Here is a 23,811-nt window from a genome sequence, read left to right as displayed (position 1 = left end):
GCGTGTGTTTTGGCCCCGAGTCACAGCAGGCCCGGTTTGGTCCCAGAGCACCACCCTGGGCCCCCCCCCCGGCATCACTCGGTCCCCTCCCGGTTTCCCGACACTGCTCCCCACCGGGAAGGGCAGAGCCTCAAGAGGGGCCCCAGAAGAGGGAAGGGAAGCAAGGGATGGGCCTTGCCCAGAGCCTGAAATCTAAGAGTTGGTCCAAAACCGGACCAAATTGGTCCCCAAGTCCTTGGAGGAGGTTTGGCAGCAGGAATTCCTCCTAAAAACAAGCTCGAGGAGGAACAAGAGTTTCCCAAAACCATCCAGAGACCACCCATTTATTGAAGGTCAGAAAAGTCAAGTCTAAAAAAGAAAGGAAATAGGGCTTTCCCAAATATTCAACCCAAACCCTGGCAGGTCCCCTGGCCCTGGGCTGAGGTTCCAGGAGAAGCTGCTTCCAGCTCAGCTGGGAACAGCCACGTGCCAATGTGAGTCCCTGAAGGGCTGCCCCGGGCATGGTGCCTACAGGACCAGCCTGGCACTTTCTCATCCCAGATTCCACTGGGAATGTGCCACCCTGCCCCCAGGGTTTCCAGTGGAAATCCAGGGATCTGCAGGAAGGGAGCAAGGGATGGAGACAGGATCCCAAACCAGAACAGGTGTAGGGACAAGGAAACAGGACCCATGGGAGGGAAAACAGCTCCCATCACCTGGGATTCCATCAGCCCCACCACATCCCTCCATCCCCCAAAAACTCAACACCAATGCCTCAAATGGAACCTCCCCAAAAGTCCCCCTGGGCTCTGCCACAGCCCCTCGGAATTAAAAGGAACCAAACCACTGAGATATAAGTTAATGCTTAAATTATTTGTAAAACATCTTGAATTTTCTGTGACATATTTTAAATATCCCCCATGTTCCCCAGAGGGGGGGTCAAAGCCCAACACTAACTGGGAGCCTATGGGGGAAAGGGAGGAATAGAGAAAGGGTTCCTTATCCTTTCACAGCTTTAACAACTAAATATCAATAATAAAAGTTATATTATAATAAAATAAGTTCTTCGTGAGGCAGTGGAGATCAAAAAGCCCTTAGAAAAGCCCCGCAGGTTTGGGCTCGGGCTCTGGACTCAGTAGTAAAAATGGGGTTATTTGGGGAGGGGAGGCAGCGGGGGGGGCGGTTCCGAGGGCAGGGGGGGCGGTCGGGGCTTGTCCGTGTTGGTGGCAGCTCTGGAGCCGCTGGAAGCCCGGGGGTTCAGGAGCTCGTACGAGTGGAATTCGAAGGCGGGGGGCTGGGTGGGCTGCATGCCCTGCGCGCTCAGCAGCGAGTGCAGCATGTTCACCGTGTCCTGATAGTCACTGGCCTGGCTGACGTTGTGCCCGTTGGCCCCCGAAGGCCCCTTGTCCGATTTGTGAGCGCCCCGGGCTTTGCCGGGCTGGGATAAATCCGAGCCGTGCCCGGGCAGATGGGCAGCCCCGGGAAGGTGGGCGTACGGGAACGGCACTCCGGGGCCTTTGGAGACTTTGCCCACCTTGGGCTGGTGCTCGTGGGGCACGGCCGGGGGCTCCTCGGGCAGGGGTCTTTTGCGGGTGGGGGCGAGAGGCCCGTAGCCCTTGTGGGGGGTGGCGGCGGCGCCGGGCTGGGCGCCGTGTTTGGAGTCCCCCGGGCGCTTGGCCGCGGTGCTGGGGCCGGCGCCGAGCTGGGCGTGCAAGTGTTTGTGCGAGTGGTGGTTGTGGTGGTGGTGGTGATGGTTGGATGAGTGGCCCTTGTGCTTCTCTTTGTAATCCCGGCTCTTCCCGGCGCCGCTCTCATCCGCGGAGCCGTGCCTGTCTCCGGAAGCCGGCACCTTAATCCGCATCTTGATATCCTCCTGCTTGCAGGGGATCGGCCTCTCCCCGCCTCCCCCCACCGCCGGGATCCTCATCTTGAGAGCTTTGTCAGCCTTGTCGGCGCCGGGCGGGCGCTCGGGGTTCTCCTGCCCCGCGTTGGGGATTTTCAGGACGATTGGGGAGGGGTTGCTGTCCTGCTGCCCTTCCCTCTCCCGCTGCTGCTGCACCAGGAGGTTCTGCGCGGCGTAGGCGTACTGGGAGCGCACGTTGGCTTCCATGTTTTCCAGCTGCCGCTTCTGCGCCGCCAATTCCTCGGCGTGCTTGGCCCGGTATTCCTTGAGGGACACCTTGGCTGAGGGCGCGTTCTTGGTGCTCTGCTTGGGGTAGGAAGCACCGTCCTGCTGCGGGTGCTCGGCGGCCGACGTGCCCTCGCTAGTCCTGTGGATGTCCAGCTTGGCAGGGGGGTGCCAGTGATCCGCCTGGGACGGATCCGCGGCGCTCGGCTCCGCGGGGGAATCGGCCGCGGCCGGGAGCGCCGGCCCCGCGCCGGCGGTGGAGGATGTGGACATGCTCATGAGGCCGGCGATGTTCATGTCCGAGCTGTTGTTCCTGGAGATCATGTTGAGGATTGTCTGCTCCGACAGGCTCTCGTCATCGCCGTGGTCGTCGGTTTTGGATTTCCTGGCTGCTTGAGAGGCCTGGAATTAAAGAAATCGGCAAGTGTTTACTTGGGGTGTCGCTGGAGCTGGTTTAATCCCAGCAGCTCATCAGGACAGTGCAAGGTCTTCTTTGCAAACAGATCCACTTTGCTGCCTTCCCTCCTTGTGGGAAAATTCCCAACCCCTGGAAGCAGGGCTGCTAATGCAGCTGGAAAACCAAAGTTCTGTACAAGTTAATTCACAACAGATGAACTCAAGAACCACACAGTATCCCAATTCCACACACAACTCCCTCCCGTGCTGTCCTGCATTGTGATTCCAAAGCAATCACAGCCTGTGCCCAAGGCTCTTACCCGCCAGTTCCGGATCCGTTTCAGTCGGCTGGGAGTTTTCTCAAGGATTTGCAGGAATTCATGAGTCAGTTCTGCAGAGGAGACACAAACACAAGCAGGGGGGTCAGAACAGCCCCAGTCCAGCAGGACGACCCCCTCATCTGACAGATGGAGCTACTGGTGGGATGGAGCTGCGCCAGGAGGGGCATTCTGACAACTGGAATCACTGACCCATTCAAACTCATTTCTCTGTGGTGCTACAGAAGCTGCTGCTGCCCTGGAAAAGCTCAGCAAGCCCTGAACTCCTGGAGCCCGTGAGGTGCTGTTGGAACATCAGACCCAGGACCAGCGATGCCAAAATCATTTAAGAGCCTTTTGCAGGGAAAGAAAACCTCGCTCCCAAACTTACCATCTAAGAGCTCCAGAGTTACAGTGCCATCAACGTATTCCCACCAGTGCTTCCCGTCCGTGGAGACTGGGATCTCCCAGTTGGACCACTTACAGGCCAGGTGGATACAGACGCAGGCCACAACGGGCGGGGTGTACTGCAGGCTGAAGGTGGTCAGGTGCAGGCTGACGTCACCGGGAGAGAAAACAAAAAGCCATCAACTCCCACGCCTGAGCTGCAGATCCACGCGGGACATGGGGGGAATGTGGCCCTTTGGAGCACCCCAGAACGACCCTGAGGCACAGCCAGCTCCATCCTGCTCCAGCACAGCGAGGTTTCGCTTGTTCGGGCCTGCTTTGCTACAGGGAATTTGGGTTCTCCTTCACCACCAGTTTTTGTTCATGGTTTTTATAGAGGTAATTTGGGAGCTTCTGTGAGAGGGAAAAGTCACTGGGGACCTGCCAGCCCCACCTGTGCTCTGGAGAGAAACTCATCCTTGTTTTGCCACAGGAAATTTGGGATCTCCTCCAATTTGGGATCTCCTCCAAAAGAGGAAAATCAGTGCTGAGGTCACCCACCAGCCTCTGCTCAAGAGGAGAAACTCATCCTTGTTTTACTACAGGAAATTTGGGATCTCCTCCACCAATTTCCCTGTTTATCCCTCTTTTGATGGAGGAAATTTGGGATTCCCCTCCAAGGGGTAAAAGTCCCTGGGGACCAGCCCCACCTCTGCTAGAGAAGAGAAATCTGTTTTTTCACTCATCCCCATTTTGCTACAGCAAAATTGGGATTTCCTCAATCTCTGTTCATTCTTGGTTTGCTACAGAAAAATTTGGGACCTTCTCCACCGGTTTTCTTGTTCATCCCTGTTTTGCTACAGAAAATTTGGGATCTCCGAGGGCAAAAGTCCGTCCTGGGGTCACCTGCCAGCCCCACCTCTGCTCTGGGGAGAAACTTCCAAGCACAACTCCCAGATGGCATCCAAGGAGCAAACCTGCCCTTTTCAGCTTTAGGAAGGGTCTGGTCCTTCCCAAAGGATTTTTACGAATACACTTTATGTTCAAGAGAACCTGAGCCAGGTGATTTATAAAATATTTTCATTAATAAATTGATTTTCCACGTGACCATGAGTGCTGGGAGTGTGGGCAGCACCGGGACCAGAACTGAGGGACTACGAGGATCCTGAAAGAACACCAGAACTTAAGGAAACACAGAAGCCAAGTCTTGAGTGTGGGATTTGCCCACTCCTGAATGGACCCTTTGGGAATTCTGCCACCAAGCCCCCACATGGCAACATCTCCTCACCACCTTTTTCATCAGTGAAAAGTGGAGAGGCTGAAGTTTGGCATCTACAACCAAAAATCCTCAAGTTTCATGGATACTGGGTTTATCCAGAGAAGTCAAACCCAGGAAAATCAGAGCCTTGGGAGAGCAAACTCAAGGACAACAAAGAGCCTCAACCCTGCCCCATAACGATGCCAGAATTAAATCAAAAGAACACAAGGATTAATCCAGCTCATGCCAGAACTGGCTCTCTCAGGCAACACCGAGGCTCTTCTTCACACTTTCTGCCTGGATTTCCCCCAATTACAGCCTTAACTCCTAATCCCATGGCTTTGAAATTCTGGCTGCAGGGATAAACCAGGTTTCAGGGCTGTGTTTACCCAAACATCAGCACCAGCACGTTCCCGAGGCCGGAAATCCACAGGGTGCCCTTTGGAGCCTGAAACACCTTCAACAAACAGTGAAGGTGAGCAGGGAACACTTCCCAGGTGGAAAAGGGAAACCACGTGCCCAGACATTCCCAGACAGAGCTTAGAGGCATCTCCAGCCCTGCAGCTTCACCTGTGTTGGCACCTAAACAACTTTTCCCTCAGTAATTTCCCAAAAACTCAGTGTTTTCCATGTCCACGATTTTATCTGTTCCAAACATGAACTCCATGATTTGTCTGAAGCTGATAATCCAGGAAATTAAATTTAGAAATAATCCCAACAAAAGTGCTGGCATCAGGCTGACAGTGAAAATTTAAGGACAAAACAAAGCATGGAAAGAATCTGGGGTTAAATTTTCCCTGATCTTCCTTTCCAGGGAAAATTTAAGGACAAAACAAGCAGAACTAAGAACTTAGGGCTGATTTTTCTTTGGGGCAAAACTTAGGGGCAAAACAACCCATACAAAAAACTTAGGGTTGATTTTTTTTTTCATTTATGCCCCAAACCACCTTTTTTTGGGGGTACAAAACATATTCATGGACAATTTCCACAGCACTTTGTTGAAAACTCTCCAACACCCAGGAGCAAACAAGAAAAAAATTTATATAGCCATTTCCCTTCCAGCTGTCTGGTTTGTTTGGCTTTTTGTTTTTTTGGTTTTTTTTTAAACTTTCACAACTAAATTCCTATTAAATAAGCAGTGAAGCTCCTGAGTATCCCATCTGCCTTGTTTTCCAGCTCATTTTACCCAGCAGCTGGCAGGAAAAATGGCTGGAACCCTTTCTTAAGGCTCTTCCTGTGGGATTCCCAGCTGCTCCCAGGCTGAGTGATGCCTCTGGGGCCACAGGCAGCAGATAAATTATCAACCAATGAAAAAATTATAAAATAATAACCTGTTTGTAGCCATGAAATAGGAAGTTTGTGCCAAGTCCTTGCTGGCTGCAAGAAACAACAAAAAAAGAACAATCAGGGTGTTATTTGCATATTTTCATGTTATTTTAGTGCAAGAACCATGGGCCACCCACAGATGGACCAGCAGGCCACAGCCACAAGGATTTTGGGAACTGCTGCTCACTGAGAGCTTTGTGTGGTGGTTCAGAAGAGTTTGAACCATCTAAAACTGCCTCTGTTTTGAGAATCAGAGGGATGGATCAGCTCTCCTGGGAGAAAAAGCTGGGAGAATTTGGATTGTTCAGCCTGGAGGAGGCTCTGGGGTCACCCTGTTGGGGCTTTTCAGGTTCCAAGAGAGCTGAAGTGGGGCTCTGGATGGGACCTGGAGTGGCAGGACAAAGGGGAATGGTTTTGCACCTGGAAAAGGTGAGAATAAGATGGGAAATTGGGAAGAAATCCCTCCCTGTGAGGGTGGGGAGGCCCTGATTGTCCAGAGAAGCTGTGGCTGCCCCATCCCTAGAAGTGTTCAAGGCCAGGTTGGAACAACCTGGGCAAGTGCAAGTTGTCCTTGCCCTCCCAACCCAACCCATTCCAGAGTTCTGGGAAGCTCTGGAGCAATCCCAGCTGGACATTTCCCCATATTTTCCTCCCAATTCCCTCTCACCTCGGACAAGCTGGGTGCACTTCACCACATGGGTGTGAGGATGGTCAATGGTGATCTCAAACCCTGCAAGGACACAGACAAAGGACCATCAGAACCAGCAGCACAGCCCTGAATCTGTGTTTTCCTGCACCCCTTCCCTCCTACAGCCCTGCTTGGAGCCAGGCAGGAATAGAGGAGCCCATTTTTTCCTGTATCCAGAAGCCTCAAGTTCTCCAGCTACAAACCCAGAAGGTCTCTGCTGCTGCCAGACCTCCCAGCTTCTGAAAGGCCTCACTGGAAACAAAACAACTATTAAAGATTTTAAAAATAGCAGGACAAAGCCTCTTGAAGCAGCTGGGAGGAAGGCAAAGACAATGGCATCTGCTGCAAGGAATTTCTCTCACCCAAAAAGCTGAGAGGAAGCAGATTGTTTTCCCTTTGAATGGGCCTAAAGCATTGAGGACAACTGAGTTTAATCCTCGCTCCCGCTTCCTCCTCACTTTGGGAATTGTGTTTGAAAGGGGAAAAAAAGAATTGCAATTGGTCCATGTGCACAGCAGATCTGCAGAATGTTCTGGGAGAACTGGAGTGTTTAAAAAGGCCTCTGGAGAACTGAGAGGCTGCAGAACTGGGCTGGGTTTAGCCACAGGCTTGTGGCCACGGCAACTCTGCCCCCACTGGAGGAGGGACACGGAGTCTGCTCTGAATCCAGTCAGGGATAACAAATCCTGCTCTTTTGGAGGGAAAATCTACCTAAATCTGCCTCTGAAACAGAACATTTGTTAGTGAACACAACTTTTAACAGTACATTTGATAGAGAAACAGGGCAGCAGCTCCACCAGCCACAGCCCTGCGTGGAGACTCCTACTTCCAAAAACACCCAGAAACTGTTCCTGGTTTGTTGAGTTCTGGGGACTCTCCCCCATTTAATTATTTCATCAAAATATTCACTTCTAACCCATTTTTTAAGACGTCTCTCAGTACAAACTGCTTCCTGCAACAGAACTGGAGCATTATGGCCTGGAATTGGATGGTCTTTAAGGTCCCCTCAAACCCAAACCATTCCATCATCCTATGACTGAGCTGGAAAGCACAACCCAGGACCAAGACTGGTGTCCAAGCAGCACAAATCCTGTTTTTTTTAAGGGAAAAAAAAAATCAAACCAAAACAAAAAAAACCAAAGTGACAAACCACACTTAAATCCCTCAGCATTGAACCTGGCACAAGTTACACCTAAAAAATTGATGTTAAAACAAGAGTCAGGCTGAAAACCAGGGTTTGTTGTGTGCACTCTGTGGAAGGGGTGAGGAATTCTGCAGCCTGTGGAATTCTCCTGGCTCTGGGATTGGTGTGGCAGTCCGGCCGCTTCGAGGAACTTACCCAGGGTCTGTAGGATTATGCTCTCTAGAATGACCAGGTCTTGGGCTTGTTGCAGGTAAGCCTGGGGTTGAGAGGACAGGCAGGTTACTCACGGAGAGGCACTTGGATCAAGCCTGCACATTCCTAACACCCTTCTCTCCAGGGCAAAAAATGGGAATCTCCCTGCACGGGGGGACTGGAACAGATTCCCTGCAAGTGTTCAAGGCCAGGCTGGATGGAGCTCAGAGCGAGCTGGGCTACTGGAAAATGTCCTGCCCGTGGCAGGTGGGTGGAATGGGATGGGATTTAAGGTCCTTCCAACCCAAAGCATCTGGAGATTCTAAGAAAGAGGGATCAGAGTGTTTGGGGGGGCCCTGGGTGCTGGTCCCCCTCGCGAGCAGTGCAGGAATCACCTGCTTTTCCTGCCTTTTATTTTTTTTTTAATTCTCTGTAAGTTTCCTTGGAAAAACCTGCCCTTTCCAGCAGGACTCGCTGCTCAGCTCCAGGTAAAAGGGGCTGTCTGGAGAAATGAGGGATCAGCAACGTTTTTAACCCACTGAGACAGGTGCTGGGACAAACTGCTCCCACAGTGGAGCTCCTCTGCTCCACACCCTCCTCAGCAGCACTCCGGGGACACTGGCACACTGCACACCTCTCCAGCAGAGGAGAAAAGGCTTTGCACAGAAGGGGGAAGCCCAAATCTCTCTGCAGCAGGAGAGGCTGGATGGAGAAGCTGCCCCTGAGCACCTCGGGAGGGTGGAGGAGCAGCAGGAGCCACAATTCCGACGTCATTCCCGCTCCTGCAGCTCTCACAGCACATCCCAAAGCTCCCTCCCCAAATTTACCTCGCTCTTGGTGTCCAGCAGAGGTTCCTGGGGGTGCAGACAGGCATGGGCCACCTTGATGACGTGCTCCAGCTTCCGAGGCTGCTCCTCCACCTTGGCTGCCAGGAAAAGAGCTGCTGGCACCACCGACTGTGGAGGAAAATGCTCTGTTTGCTCAAAAAGCCACTAAATTCAAGATGAAAGCAAACAAACCAGGTGGATTCTCAATATTCCTTCAGGGAAAGAAGGCTGTTCAAGTCTGGCCACCATCAGGAGGGAGAAAAAGGTCCCTTCTCCCTTCCCAAACCTCCTCCCAGGGTGGGTTCCCCTCCCCTGGAGTGGATTTGGGGGTTCCCAGCGCCCCCCACTCCCCAAATCCCAGCACTTACATTCCTGTGGAACTGGGTGAAGGACTGCACCATGTAGAAGCGATGCATGTACACGATAGCTGTGTTGATGGTGAGCTGGGAGCTGGGGACAGGGTTAAGGAAAAGCACAGAGACCCCCAGGCAGGCCCAGGGGAGCCACTGGAACAGACCCCAGACCCCAACAGCACCAGGGTGGGACAGGCTCTCCTCACTCCCAGGGCAGGCCTTCCCTGCACCCCAACACAGCTCTCCTCAATCCCAAAACGGGCTCAGCACTCCTCACAACCAAGCTGAGCCTTCCCAACACCTCCAAAGAGCTCTCCCTGCTCCCAAAACGGGGTCTCCTCCATCCCAAACAGGCTCAGCTCTCCTTCCTCACAACCTGGCACAGCTCTCCCTGTTCCCAAAATCCTTTTTGGCATCTCCTTGGTTCTAAAATAGGCTCGGCTTTCCCAGGCACTCGTGGGCCGAACCTTCACAACACCCCAGTACGGCTTTTCCCACTCCTCCAACCGGATTTCCTCAATCCCAAAACGGGCTCGCCTCTCTCCACTCCTAGGCCGGCCCTTCCCGACTCACCAGCACAGCTTTCCCTGCTCCTGAAACGGCATTTCCGCCACCTCGAAACGGGTTCGGCTGTCCCTGCTCCCGCTCTGGCCGTGTTTTCCCTTCCGCACTCCCGGAATCTCCTCGGTCCCAAAGCGGGTTCGGCGCACCGGGGCCGGGCCTGCCGCTCCCTTCCAAGCACCCCGGCACAGCTCTCCGCTCTCCCGGGCCGCCCAGGCCTGCCTAAACCTCTCCAACACTCCAGCACAGCTTTCCCCGCGCCCGAAACGGGATTTCCCGAGCCAAAAAACGGGAAAAGCGGCTCCCCCCGCCCCGAGAGCCGCCCGGGCCTTCCCGACACCCCAGCACCGATCTCCCCGAGCCGGGGCCGGGCTCTGCTCGATCCCCGCAACACTCGGCTCTCCCCGCACGCCCTCCCGGCTCTCCCCGCGCTCCCTCCCGGCTCTCCCCTCACTCCCTCCCGTCTCTCCCCCTCCCGGTTCTCCCCGCCCCGCCCCGCTCCCACCCGCGGCCTAGCGCGGCCTAGCGCGGCCGGATACACGTTGAGGCGCTGCCCCATGTCCTGCAGCAGGTTGGCCGCCTGCTGCCGGTACGAGAGCTCCTTGTCGGGGTCGAGGCCGGCGCGGCGGGATGGGCTCCGCTCCAGCTGCTCGCGGCTGAAGTACCAGCGCCGCCCGGGCCCGGCGCCGCCGCCGCCCGCCGAGGCCTCCATGGCGGCTCTGCGCCCGCGCGGGGGACGCGGCGTGCGCACGCAGCGCGGCGGCGCGATGACGTCAAGCGTCGGGTGGGCGGGCGCGGGAGGGAGCCGTTGGTGGCGCGAGCGTTCCAAAGCAGGGAGGGACGTTGAGGAGGGGCGGGGATTGAGAGGCCACGCCCCCTCACGGACAGGCCCCGCCCCGCCCGCTGAGGGGCCGCCCGCGCTTCCCCTCACGCCGTGAGGGGCTCTGGTTTCAGGGCGTCCCGCAGCACTCCCGCACCTCGGGGCGGTCCCCGTGACCCCACCACCGGCTTCTCAGCTCCCCCTTCTACGCATTGACACCCGAGGACCCCTGGGATACCGCTGTGGCCCTCCAACCCGAGATCCCCTCCTCACCGGGACCTCCGTGTACCCCTCCGGTATGTCTCCCCCCCCACCTCGGGACCCCGGAGCAGCGGGATCCCCCCACCCCTCCAAGATCCGGTTTTACCGGGGTCCCGCAGTCCCCTGCATCCCAAGACGTTGCCTGTACCCCCTCAACCGACTTTTCATCCCCTTTCCCTCTCACCGGGACCCCTCCTCACCGGCTCCCGGTGTTTTCCCCCCCTGGGATCCCGAGCCCCCTCCCAACCGGCAGCCCCATGTGCCCCTCCGCCCCACAGGCCAGGCCACAGCTCGTATCCAAAGTGTTTTATATATAATTTATCTGTACACACGAAGGACAAAGTACCTCAGGTCTGCGCTGGGGTGAGGGAGCCAGTGCCCCCCCCCCCCACTCTCCCCGGGCTGAGCCCCCCCCGCCCCAAAACTGCTTCAAAAAAAAATAAAAGAAAAAAAAAAAAAGTCACTTCATTAGGGTTTTTTTGCATTTAAAAGGGGGAGGGTCTTTCCCCCTCCCCTCCCCGCCACAGTTCCCCCGGAGGGAGCTGGGACCCCCGGGGGGTGAGGGGGCTGCGGAGATGCTGGGCCTGCTCCTCCCCACCCCCGCAGGCGGCACTTCAATTTGGCACATGGAGGGGGCTGGGGACCCCCCCGCCCCCAAAACCCCCTGCAGTCCCTTTTCTTTGGGGGGAGGGGGCCCATCTCCCCTCTTTGGCACATGGGGGGTTCAGCAAAGGGATGGGGGTTACCATGACCCCCTCCCACAAAAAACACCCCGGTGCAGGGCTGGGAAACACCCCCTAAAACACCCACGGAGGGAGGGGCACAGGATTAACCTCCCCACACCTCCCAACCACCTCCTTGTGTCCGTTTCTCCCTTTTTTGTTTTTAAATACGTGTATTTGGGGATTTTTCCTTTTTGTTTTTTTTTTTTTTGCCTGAACTCGGCACAGGCTGGGGGAGTCCCCGGCATGGGGGGACACCATGGGGACCCCCCCTAACTGCCCCCAGGGCCCGCATTGAGGAAGTAGGTGGTCATCTCCCCCTTGCCCTTGACCTTGACCAGCCCCCGGCACTCCAACACGTAGCCCTTGGCAGCCAGCACCTGGTACAGGTCTGTTGTCACCTGGAGCAGGGGACACAGGAGGTAAGGGGGGGACCTTGGGGGTCTCTGGGCAGGTGTCCTGTGTCCCTCCCACCCCTGACTGACCTGGATGCGGTCGGGGACCCCAGTGCTGTCCATGCGGCTCGAGACGTTGACGGTGTTGCCCCAAATGTCGTACTGGGGCTTGCGAGCCCCGATGACCCCTGCGACCACTGGGCCCATGTTCAGGCCTGGGGGGACAGGGTTGAGAGTCAGGGATGACCCCCACACTCGGGGAAGAGGGAAAAAGAGGAGTGAGGGGGGAAAAGAAGGGGTAGGGGTGAGATTGGAAAAGGAGAGAGTGACAGGGAGAAGAGGAATGTGGAGGGGAAACGGGAGAGGTGATGGGGAAAGGGGAGGTGAGAGAGGAAAAAAGGGGAAAGAGAGGTGAAGGGGGAAAAGAAGGGATAAGGGGTGAGATTGGAAAAGGAGGGAGAGATTGGAAAAGAAGGGGTGAGGGGAAAGGGCAGGTGGGGGGGGGAAAGGGGGACAAGAGGGGAAAAAGGGCAGGAGGGGAGAAAAGAGGGGATAAAGGCAAAGGGGTGTGAGAGAGGAAAATGGAGTATAAAAAGGAAAAAGAAGAGGTGATTGGGAAAGGGAGCGGGGAGAGAGAGGGAAAAGGGGTGCAAGAGCCGCCAGCACAAAGCCACAAACAACAGCGTGGGATGGCTGGAGGTGCAGAGGGGCGTGCAAGGGGTGTGCAAGGGCTCACCAATCTTCATCTGGAAGTTGTTGAAGGAGTGCTCATTGATGTACTTCATCTGCTCCATGAGGTGCATGGCGTAGTCGGCCAGCGCCGCGATGTGGCTCCGGCCCTCGCGGTCGTACGTGGCCGCGTTGAGCCCCGATGCTGCCATGTAGGTGCTGCCAATGGTCTTGATCTTCTCCAGCTGCCGGTACTTCTGTTCGCTGATGATCTGGGGGCACGGGCTGGGGTCACCCCCACAGCATCTCGACAGGGTGATGGGCACCCCAAATCCTGCACCCAGCCATGCATGCTGTTCCATGGCTTCTCCAGCACCCCATGACCACATCCCCTGCACCCCAACCTCCTCTGTGGCATTCCACAACCCCTCCACCACCCTCTGCACACCATCTCCTGCATCCTGTCCCAAATATGGTGCTCTGCAGGCTCTCCATACCTGGTGCATCCCATCTTGCACCTCATTCATGGTGCTCCACAGGCTCTCCCGCAACCCGTGTCTGTGATCCCTGCACCCCATCCTCATCCATGGTGCTCCACAGCTTCTCCAGCACCCCGTGCACTCCATCTCCTGCACCCTGTCCCCAAGCCTGGTGTTCCACAGCCTCTCCAACACCCCATCTTCCTGCACCTCATCCTTGTGCACTCCATCCACGCTGCTCCTCTCCAGCATGCCCTGCACCCATTCTGTGGCTCCATGGCTTCTCCAAGGATGAAGTACATCCTGTACCTCATCCCCACTGCTCCACTGCCTTTCCAGCACACCCATGACCACATTCCCTGGACCACAACCTCATCCCCACTGCTCCACAGCCTCTCCAGCACCCCAGGAACCCCATCTGCTGCACCCCATCCCTGTGCACTTTGCCCCCAAGCACCCCCTTGCCCCTTCTCTGCCCCAGCACCTCATCGAAGTCAGCGATGATCTCGTTGAGCAGCCGCAGACACTCCACACCCTCGTTGTTGGCCTCCAGCTCCACGTAGAACTCGGAGAAGTTGCTGATGGAGGCGAACATGACGGCCACGCACTCGCAGGACTGGTAGTAGAGCTCGTCGTTGCGCCGCTCCCGTGCCAGAAAGTGCGCGGCCACGTCCTTGGGCAGGATGTTGTGCAGCAGCCGCCGGTTGTAGGCCTGGAGCTCCTCCATCTCCTCCTTCTCGCCCGTTGCCTGTGGACACAGAGCCAGGTGGGAGCTGCCACAGGACCCCACAGCCACCCTGGCATCAGGGTGCAGGGAAAGGGTTGCTCCCAGCCCCATGGTCCCCCCAGTCCTGGGGTGCAGGGAAAGGGTTGGTCCCAGCCCCATGGTCACCCCAGTCCTGGGGTGCAGGGAACGGGTCGGTCCCAGCCCTGCCTTCGTGTCAGGGTGTGGGGAGGGGGATGGTTCTGGCCCTGGATTGGTCCCTGTCCCATGACTGCCCCGGTTCTGGGGTGCAGGGAGGGTCAGTCTTGGTCTCAGGTTGGAAGGAAGGGGTTGATTCCAGCCTCACAGTCATCCTAATCCCAGGGAGCAAGGGAAGAGGCAGTTCCCATCCCATGGTCACCCCAATCCCAGGGAGCAAGGGAAGAGGCAGTTCCCATCCCATGGTCACCCCAATCCCAGGGAGCAAGGGAAGAGGCAGTTCCCATCCCATGGTCACCCCAATCCCAGGGAGCAGGGGAAGAGGCAGTTCCCATCCCATGGTCACCCCCATCCCAGGGAGCAGGGTCAGTCCCAGTCCCACAACCCCCTCAGTTCTGGGGTGCTGAGAGGGATCAGTCTTCCAGAGTATGGGAAGGCATCAATACTGACCCCATGGTCCCCCCAGTCCTGGGGTGCAGGGAGGGGGTCGGTCCCAGTCTCAGGATGCAGGAAAAGGCTCGTTCCCAGCTCCCCACACCTTGGTCATACCTGGAGCTTCCAGAGGAAGTCGAGGCGGGCGGTGGACTCGACCTGCTGCGCGTGCAGGTACAGGGCGAGCGCGAACACGGCCAGGACCACGGGGGTCACGTAGCGCAGGGCCACCTTCCCCTCTGCCGGGCTGCAGGACCCCCAGGAGCCCTGAGGCAGGCTGAGGGACCCATCCCTGCCCACCCAGAGATCCCAAACTGCACCCAGACCCCAAACATGCACCCAGACCCCAAACATGCACCCACCCACTCCATGGACACCAAATCTCCACTCGGAGCCCAAAGTTCTCAGTCATCCACCCAGGGGAACCCCAAACGTGCACCCAACCCCAAAGATTCACCCACTCGTCCAAGAGACCCAAAACCTGCACTCAGACCCCAAAGATCCACCCAAACTCCAAGACGCACTCACCCTCTTCAGGGACCCCAAAGCTGCATCCAGACCCCAAACATTTATCTTCCCATCCCAAGGACCCTAAGTCTGCATGGCAGACCCCAAAGATCCACTCACCCACCCAAAGGAGCCCCAGATTTGCACCCAGATCCCAAAGCTCAGCCCACACCAGAGACCCTGAGGCTGTACCCACCCCCCCATGCTGCAGCACAGACCCCCCCAAGGGACCCTCCTACTTTTGCCCACCCTCACACCCCTACACCCAGGTCCCCACAGGCTCCAGTTTCCCACTCACCACTCTCCCTGGGTCACATTGAAGGGGGGCCTGTGGGGACAGGAGCCAGGGGTCAGTGGAGTGGGGACACAGCTCCAAGGTGGGGACCCCTGGGGGACTGGGGGCACTCACAGGGCATTGGCCAGGACCAGCAGGTCAGCATTGTCAAAGAGGGCTGCGTGAGGCCCCTCCACCAGCAGCAGGAACGTGGCCTCGATGCCCACCATGAGCAGCAGCTTCCCAATGCTACTGATGTGCAGGAAGACGGAGCAGGCCAGCAGGCTCAGCACCACGCTGTAGCTGAAGTACTGGGGAACACATGGTGGGGTGCAGCAGCACCCCAGGAACACCAGATGGTACCCAGGAACACCGGATGGCACCCAGGAACACCAGATGGCACCCCTGGGATCTTTGCAGCACCCTGGGAACCCCAGATGGCACCCCAGGAACACCGGATGGCACCCAGGAACACCAGATGGCACCCCTGGGATCTTTGCAGCACCCTGGGAACCCCAGATGGCACCCCAGGAACCAGGACTGACATTCCAGGAATCCCTGTAGCACCCCTGGAATGCTGGATGGCACCCTGGGAACCCCTGTAGCACCCTGGGAATACTGGCAGGCACCCCTGACAATACTGCAGGCACTCCTGGAAATCCCAGATGGCACCCCAGGAACCTCTGCAGCACACTGGGAGCCCCAGATGGCACCCCAGGAACCCCAGCCCTCACCCCAGGAACCCAGGATGGAACTCCTAGGGGACCCTGGACAGCACCCCAGTAACCTCTGCAGCAGACTGGGAACCCCACATGGCACCCCTGGGAACACCAGCCAGCACCACAGAACCCTGAAGCACCCCAAGAACCCTAGGAACCATGGATGGTACCCCAGGAACCCTGAATGGCACCCTGGGAACACCAGCTGGGACCCCAGGAACTCCTGCAGCACCCCAGGGACCCCAGACAGCATTCCAGGAACCCCTGCAGCACCTTGGGAACACTGGATGGCACCCTTGGGAACCCTGCAGCACCCCAGGAATCCCAGCACCTCCCCACGCCCACAGGGACCTTGCACCCCTGGGGACACTGTGCCAGCACCCAGCAACCTCAAGGGCTCAGTGCCAGCACCCACTGAGGACCTTGGACCCAAGCGACCTGTTCCAGCACCCCGTGTGTGTGGGGACCCTGTGCTGGCACCCTGCACCCCAGTGCCAGCACTCTGGGGGACACTGAACCCTCTGGGACCCTGTGACAGCATCCTTAGGGACCCAGTACCTGCAGGGACCCCATTCCAGTACCCTGCATCCTCAGGGACCCTGTACCAGCGTGTCTGGGGACACTACACCCATGGGGACCCTCTGCCAGCACCCAGGGAGGACATGGCACCAGCAGGGACCCCTGTGGGAACCATACCCTGTGCCAGGCAGTGCCACTCACCTCGGGGAAGTCACAGGCCAGCCCGTCACCGTGGCAGGAGCCCATGGGGGTGCCCAGGGAGAAGTTGAGGGCGCGGAGCTGGCAGGGCCCCACGGACCCGGGGGTGACGTTGAGCTCGCGGGCAGCACAGTCCCGCAGGGCCACGCGGCTGCAGGAGAACTGGGGGGCCAGAGGGGTGTGAGCTGGTGCCCCGCAGCCCCCCAAAACCCCCCAGACCCCCGTGATCCTACCATGTTGACGAAGGCAGCGATGAAGACGAGGAGGATGGTGAAGACGGCGATGCCGGTGCTGCGGGCACGGGACTGGACGATGCCACGGGAGAGCTGCTGCAGGGCGGAGGGGAAGACCTGGGGGGGCACCAAGGAGCCTGTCAGGCATGGCTGAGCCCCCCAGAAACCCTCCCAGCCCTCAGGTACTCACAGTGACGCAGGAGTAGATGGCACAGATGAAGAGGATGGCAGCAAGGAGGATGAAGATGCTGACGTAGACCCCGAGCATCAGCGAGGAGCTGGGGAGAGGTGGGAGGTGAGTGATGGGGTTGGGGGATCAGAGCTGGTATTTGGGTGGGCTGCAGCACTTACTGGGGGAACACCAGGATCTGGAGGCAGCAGATGAAGCAGAAGACCAGGAGGGTACAGGCCACGTAGCCACCAAAACGGTCATCAACCTTCTTGGAGTACTGAGGAGACAGAGGGAGGTGGGATGGTTGGATGGAGAGAGGGGGGACCCCAGGAGGATCCCAAGGGAAGAATGGAGGTGGGACTGAGGGGACACCGGTGAATGGGGTGGAGGGGAACGGGGGGAACCTGGGGCTCAGGATGGAGGGAAATGGGAGGACCCCAAGGGATGCAGATGAAGGGGGACTGGGGACATCCCAGAGGATGGGATGGAGGGGGACAGGGGCAACCCCAAAGGGTGGGATAGAGGGGAATAGGGAACCCCAGGGAATGCAAGAAATGGGATGGAGGGAAAAGGGGGAACCCCAGATGGTGGGGAAAAGGGTGACAGGAAGACCCTGGGGCATGGGATGGAGGAGGATGAGGGGGACTCCAGGGATCAGGATGTAGGGAGGGAATCCCAGGGGATGGGAGGGGACAGGGGGAACCCCGGGGGATGAGAGGGGACAGGGGGGACCCCAGGGGATGAAATGGAGGGGATCAGGCTGAGAAGGGGGAGGGACCATGAAACCAGCACAGAGACCCTAAGGGATGGAGGAGAGATGGGAGGACAAAGATGCTGATGGGGCCAGGGCAGAGGGGACTTCAAGAGACAGATGGAATGGTGGGTCCAGAAGAAAGGGAACAGAGGGCCCCCCAACCTTCTTTTCCAGCTCAGGGGTCTGGAAGGTGAGCAGGAACTTCTTGACGTGGTCCTTGCGGAGCTGGTCGATGCTGCGGGCGTCGATGGCCCGGCTCAGAAACTCATCCACCTCATCCTCAGGGTTGAGGGCCTCCTGGGCACCACGGCTGGGGAATGGGGGGGATCAGGACCCTCCCAGGCTCCCAGCTCTGCCCCAGGGAGGGGCTGGTCACAACCCCCCCAGCAGCCAAGCAGGAGAACACTTACTTGTCCTTGCTGGAGTCATCGATGCCCTGGGAGACACAAGGGAGGTGTCAGAGACACTGACGTGGATGGGGGCAACCCCCAAGAGTGACAAGGACATGGGGCACTCTCCCAGGGTCACCCAGGATGGGGGACAGAGTTCTAGGGGTAAATGGGGCATGGGGTCCCCAAGGGTTTTTGGCAAGGACAAGAGGGTCCCAGGGGTCTGCAAAGGGAGGAGGGAGGGGTCTAGGGGGGGATGTCTAACACCAGTGAGGATGGGAGACCCCTGAGGGTACCCAAGACTGGTGAGAACAAGGAGGATCTCCAAAGTCTGCTGAGCACCAGGAGCCACCCAGGAACTCCCTGAGGCCTGCAGGCAGCGGAGGAAGCCACGAGGGCTCCGGGCAGGGCTGGGGAAGCCACTGACAGCCACGGAAGGGCAGCAAGTGGCTGATAGCACCGTGGTGAGGGTCCCCCGTGCCCGATGCCCTCCCCGGGGCTGCTCACCATCTGCCGGAAGGCCTTGGAGTCCTTGGTGCGGGAGAAGGAGCGCTCGGGCACCCAGCGTGGCACCAGCCCCTCGGTGGAGTTGGCACGAGTGCGCTGCAGCTTGGCCAGGATGGCTTTCTCCTCCTTCTGCAGGGTGACACAGGGCCATGAGGGGGTGACCCCAGCTTTCCCACGCCCCTGCTGCCCCTCAGACGACCCCCAACTCACGCGCTTCTGGCTGCAGCCGACGATGAGGAAGGTCTCGATGTTGTGCTCCTTGAGGTAGGCGTTGCGCTCGCCCCCGTGGCCCGGCTCCACCTCATAGTCCCCGTTCAGGTACTGCAGCGTTGCCCAGGTGATGTGGATGCGCCTGGGCATGGGGGGATGAAGGTGCTGAGCCCTCCCTGCCCACCTCAGACCCCCAGCCCAGCCCCCCCTGCCCGGCTCACCCAGCTTTGCCACCCGCTTCCATGTGGTTGGCGAGGGTGACATCGTTGGACCAGACATCGAACTGCCACTTGCGCAGCCCCAGGACGCCGCAGTGAACCCGCCCGCTGTGGATGCCCACACGCATGTTCACGTTCACCCCCGTCACCTCACGCACCAGCCTGCGGATGGCAACGGCACCGTGTCACCCCCGGGCACTCTGTGGCACCCCCAGGTGCCTTGAGGCATCCCCAAGCAGCCCTTGGCCTTTCAGGAATTCCAGGCGCCACAGCAACCCACTGGCAACAGATACCTCATGGCACTCCCAGGCACCCCAAGGCCTTTCAGGATTCCCAGACACCGCAGCACCCCAAGGCAACCCAAAGGACCACTGCACTCACAGGCAGCTGAGACACCACAGCCCACCCAGGCACCTCATGGCACCCTCAAGCACCTCATGGCACCCCCAAGCACCCTATGGCACCCTCAACCACCCCATGGCATCCCCAAGCACCCTATGGCACCCTCAACCACCCCCCAAGCACCTCATGGCACCCTCCATGGCACCCTCGGGCACCATGTCACCCCCAAGCACCCCATGGAAACCCTAGGCACTGTGGACCCAGACTGGTGAGTACTGGGAATGTGCCAGCACCAGGAATGGGATCTGTCCCCCAAGCTGAGGTACCACCTGGGACTTGCCAAAATTGCAAATGTCCTCCAAGCTGCACTGGCACCAGGGACACACCAGTACCAGACACAGCTCCTCAGGGTTGTGGTGGCACTTGGGACATGCCAGCCCAGGAGATGCCATCCCCACATTGTGATGGCATTGGGGACACACCACCACCAGGGTTGGATGCAGCCTGCCCAAACTATGGTGGTGCCAGAGATGTGCCAGCCCAGGGGATGGGCACAGCAGAGTCAGGTGCAGCCCCCCAGGCTGTGGTGGCACTGGGGACGGGCACTGTCCCAGCCTCTGCCCCACTCACGAGATGGCCTCGATCATGTCCACGCCCATCTCCACGCAGCAGTGAGCGTGGTCCCCGCGCGCCTCCGGCAGCCCCGACACGCAGTAGTAGCAGTCCCCCAGGATCTTGATGCGCAGGCAGTGGTTCTCCTGGGGGGCACAAGCAGGTTAGGAGGGCTCCAGGACCCCCCAAAGTCCCCCAGCCCCTCCACTCACCGCAGCCAGCTTGTCAAAGCGGGCAAAGAGCTCGTTGAGTGTCATCACCAGCTCCTGGGCCGTGCACTGCGAGGCCAGGCTGGTGAAGCCCTCAATGTCCGCGAAGAGGATGCTGCCAGGAGGAAGAGCACGGGCTGGGGATGGCCCACAGGCTGCCCCAGACACCCTCCCCTGGTGATGCCTCCCCCAAAGCTCACCTACACCCCCGTCCCAACAGTACCTGACGTTGTCATGCTTCTGAATGTAGATCTTGTGGAACATCATGTCCTCCTTCTTGGTGTTGATGTCCTCCTTCATCTCCATGGCCACGTGCTGTGGCAGCACTGACAGCAGCAGCCGCTCCTGCAGCCAGAGCAGCCCCGTCAGCAGGGCCGGGGTGCTGCTGGACCCCCAGCTCAGCAGGGGGACCCCCGGGATCCCCTGTCCCACCTGCTGACGGTTCTCCCGCTGGAGGTGCAGGCGTGCCTGGATGTAGCCACGGGTCTCCTGGAAGGCCTGGCGCTGCGACACCTCGGCCGGGTAGTGGGTGCAGACCCCCACCACGTTGGTACAGAGGAAGATCAGGGCATTGGCGCTGAGCTGGGGTGAAGGTAGGTTCAGTGTGACCACCTGGGGACCCCCAGCCAGCTCTGCCACCCTCCTCTGCAGCACAGAGCCTTGGCTTTGGTATGGTGGGTGCTGCTAAGGGGAGGAGTGGGGGCTGCAGAGAGGGGGGTGTGGGTATGGGAACGTGGGGGCTCAGGGCAGGGGGACATGGGTTCTGGGACACAGGGCAAGGAGGATGCAGGGGACAGGGTCAGGGGGATGCAAGACACCAAAGTACGTGGGAAAACAAGGCAAGAGGGCTGCAGGGACATGGGGGACTTGGGGCTGTGAGAAACCAGGGAACAGGGGATGCAGGGACCTGGGGACACAGGATGGGGGGCAAAGGGGACATGGGGACACAGGGTAGGTGGGGCAAAGGGGACATAGGATAGGGGGATTACAGGGGCCTGAGGACAAAGGGTAGGATGGCAGAGGGGACTTGGGGACACAGGGGACACGCATAGGGTGAATGTGGAGGATCTGGAGAGCCACGGCAGGGGGAACATGGGGATGTGGGGATGTAGAAAACCAGAGTGGGGGGATCTGAGGATACAGGAGCCGGGGTGCATGGGGGCCTGGAGCGTGGGGGTCATGGGGACGCCCTCGGGAAGCAGAGGAAGTCAGAAAGCGGAGATGACTGCGGAGGGAGCTGCGGTTTCCCCCGTCCCCATCCCCCGGGACCAGGGCCAGGGCTATTTATAGCGCTCCAGCACACTGGGACACTGAGAGCAGAGGCCTCACATCCCCTCCCCGGCCCCATCGCATCCCCCGGAGCCCCATCGCTCCTGCCCTGAAGGGGTGAACCCTCCCCAGGGGGGTGGCCCTTCCCGTGACCCTGCTGGCCTCGGATGTCATTGTGTTCCTCGCCCTGTGCCCCGCGGGGACAGCACGTGGCCCTGGCCCTGGCCAGGCAGGGCGAGGGTGACGGTGACGAGTGGCTCTGCTCAAGGAGGGGGAGCTGCTGGGGCTGGGAACACGCGGCCACAGGGATGTGGGACCCCTCTGCACCCCCTGTGCAAGCAGCACCCCGCTGGGAGCACCCACCACCTCAGAGGGGCAGGACAGGGGACACTGGCAGTGTCCCAGCCCCCCTGGGTGGCAGCCACTCCCCTGCCCTGGTGCCCTGGACTTGCGTCCCTCCTCGGGGGTTTCCGCCAACCCTTCAACGGGGGCTTTGTGGGTGCCCCTTCCTCCCGGTGCAGCCCACAATGCTGGGTCTGTGCCGGCATGAGGGACCCACCCCGTCCCACCACGGGACCCCAGCATGGCACCTCCCCCGGGGCCCCCTCTCCCCGGGTAGCCAAGGGGCCCCCTCCTGCATCTAGAACTTTCCACAAAGCACAAAAAAAATAATCCCAAATTTGCAGAGCGGGATTCAGGGATGGGAGGTCCCACCTGCAGGTGGGCGGGACTCAGCCCCTCCCAGGTGTGTCCCTACCTGCTTCCAGAGGAAGGGGTCGGCAGCGTTGCGGTGCCAGGCGATGGCGAGGTGCAGGGCGGAGAGCAGGACCCCGGCGAGCACGGCTGCCCGCATCCGCACGGGCAGCAGCGTGTAGGTGATGTAGATGAAAAAAACGCTCCACCAAACGCCCTCGGCCGCGCTTCGGGGGGCCACGGCCACCGTCCCCAGCGCCTGCACCCCGGCCAGCAGCCCCAGCACCACGTAGCTCACCACCCACATGTAGTCCTGGGGGAAGGCGCTGCGACTGCACAGCACCATGAGGAGCAGGAACAGCGCCGTGGCACCGGCCAGCGCGGCGGCCGCCGGCACGTGGGGGGCACCGGGCAGGCAGAGGAAGAGCAGCATCACCCCGCAAACCAGCACCAGCACCCCCATCAGCACCGTCAGGCTGCTCTGGTTCATCTGGAAGAAGTAGCGCTGGTAAAGCCGCTCCAGTTTGGCCGACTGGAAGCGTTTGGAGCGGAAAACCTGGAGCAGGCGCCGCCAGCACTCGCCGGCCGACGGCCGCCCCCCATGTCCCCCGGCTCCCTTCGGCCCCTTGGCCTCGCCGTCCTCCAAGCCCGTGTCCACCGATTTGAGTCCCAGGTCGCCCGCGGGCCCTTTCTTGCCGTAGTGATCCTCCTGCCAAGTGCAGCGCAGCCCCCGGGCGGGTCCCGCACCCCGCTCCATCTCAGGGTCCTGCAGGCAGCTCATGTAGCGGGGGCCACAGAGGCCGGCTCGGGGCCGGGGGCCCTTCTTGCCGTTGCGCTCCCCCCATGCCGTCTTCCGCTCGTCCACCTTGGGCACCAGGATGCCGCTGAACCACGACATGCTGTGGGCAGCGAGGAGGGGTCAGCGCTTGGTCCCCCACACTGACACCCCAACAGAGACCCCCGGTGTCCACGGGGGTGCGAGGCCGTGCAAGGAGCGGAGGGTGCTGATGTCCCCACCGCCACCCTGGGGATGCAGAGCCCAAATCCCAGCTCTCCCACCGCCCCCATGGCCCCTGTGGGAACGGCCGGTGCTGGGTTCCCGGTGTCCCGGTGCTGGGTGCCCGGTGCCAGAATCCTGGTGCACAGCGCTGGGTTCCCGGTGTCGGGTTCCCGTTGTCCCGGTACCCGGTGTCCTGGTGCCCGGTGCGTGGCCCTGCCGAGGCCGCCCCGAGCCCGCCCTTCCCGGTGCAGCGACCTGCGACAAAGCTGGGACCGACCCGGGCGTCCCGGCCCTGTTTGTCTTGAACGGCGGCCAACGGGTTTTACCGGGCACTGCCGCCCCGGGGCACCGGGAATCAGCCGGGACGTGGCAGCCGGTCCCTGCTCCGGGCGAGCGGCGGTGGACAACGGCCACCGGGAAGGGCCGGCCCCGGTGGCGGCGGCCGCCTCCCTCCTCCCCTCCCTCCCCGCTCCGGGCACGGGAGCCCCGCCGAGCCCGGCCCGTACACCGGGACGCACCAGCGCCCTCCGGCCGCCGCACCGGACGCTCCCACCGCACCGGCAGCTCCCGCCGCACCGGACACCCCGAGCACCGCGCAGCCCCGCGGGGCCGCACCGCTCCCGCCGCCCGGGGGGGGCCCAGCCCGGTGTCGCCCCCCCGCCCCGATCCCGGTCCCAGTCCCGATCGCGGTCCCGGTCCCGATCCCCGACGCCGCCGCCGCCCCGATCCA

General features: G+C 59.9%; 2 protein-coding genes across 2 annotated transcripts; both read right to left on the bottom strand.

Moving 5' to 3' along the window:
* Nucleotides 1–831: 831 nt before the first annotated feature.
* On the bottom strand, nucleotides 832–10,684 carry CCNT1 (cyclin T1). Its single transcript, XM_041401281.1, has 9 exons — nucleotides 10,096–10,684; nucleotides 9,011–9,092; nucleotides 8,643–8,771; nucleotides 7,819–7,879; nucleotides 6,459–6,521; nucleotides 5,797–5,842; nucleotides 3,212–3,375; nucleotides 2,824–2,894; nucleotides 832–2,509 (listed from the first exon to the last, which is right to left on the bottom strand). The coding sequence occupies exons 1-9, from the start codon at nucleotides 10,266–10,268 to the stop codon at nucleotides 1,130–1,132; spliced, it is 2,169 nt and encodes a 722-aa protein (XP_041257215.1). The 5' UTR covers nucleotides 10,269–10,684; the 3' UTR covers nucleotides 832–1,129.
* Nucleotides 10,685–10,928: 244 nt separating this feature from the next.
* ADCY6 (adenylate cyclase 6) lies at nucleotides 10,929–22,980 on the bottom strand. The gene is made up of 21 exons (XM_041401274.1): nucleotides 22,146–22,980; nucleotides 20,552–20,701; nucleotides 20,343–20,464; nucleotides 20,123–20,234; nucleotides 19,929–20,056; nucleotides 18,960–19,118; nucleotides 18,739–18,880; nucleotides 18,529–18,657; nucleotides 18,043–18,068; nucleotides 17,795–17,942; nucleotides 17,058–17,155; nucleotides 16,897–16,984; nucleotides 16,707–16,823; nucleotides 16,477–16,635; nucleotides 15,173–15,348; nucleotides 15,062–15,091; nucleotides 14,374–14,503; nucleotides 13,387–13,650; nucleotides 12,491–12,695; nucleotides 11,845–11,969; nucleotides 10,929–11,760 (listed from the first exon to the last, which is right to left on the bottom strand). The coding sequence occupies exons 1-21, from the start codon at nucleotides 22,977–22,979 to the stop codon at nucleotides 11,632–11,634; spliced, it is 3,471 nt and encodes a 1,156-aa protein (XP_041257208.1). The 5' UTR covers nucleotide 22,980; the 3' UTR covers nucleotides 10,929–11,631.
* Nucleotides 22,981–23,811: the final 831 nt, after the last annotated feature.

The sequence above is a fragment of the Onychostruthus taczanowskii genome, unplaced genomic scaffold, assembly GCF_017590055.1.
Source record: "Onychostruthus taczanowskii isolate IOZ18803 unplaced genomic scaffold, ASM1759005v1 scaffold188, whole genome shotgun sequence".
NCBI lineage: Eukaryota > Metazoa > Chordata > Aves > Passeriformes > Passeridae > Onychostruthus > Onychostruthus taczanowskii.
This window is presented reverse-complemented; position numbering and strand designations above follow the sequence as displayed.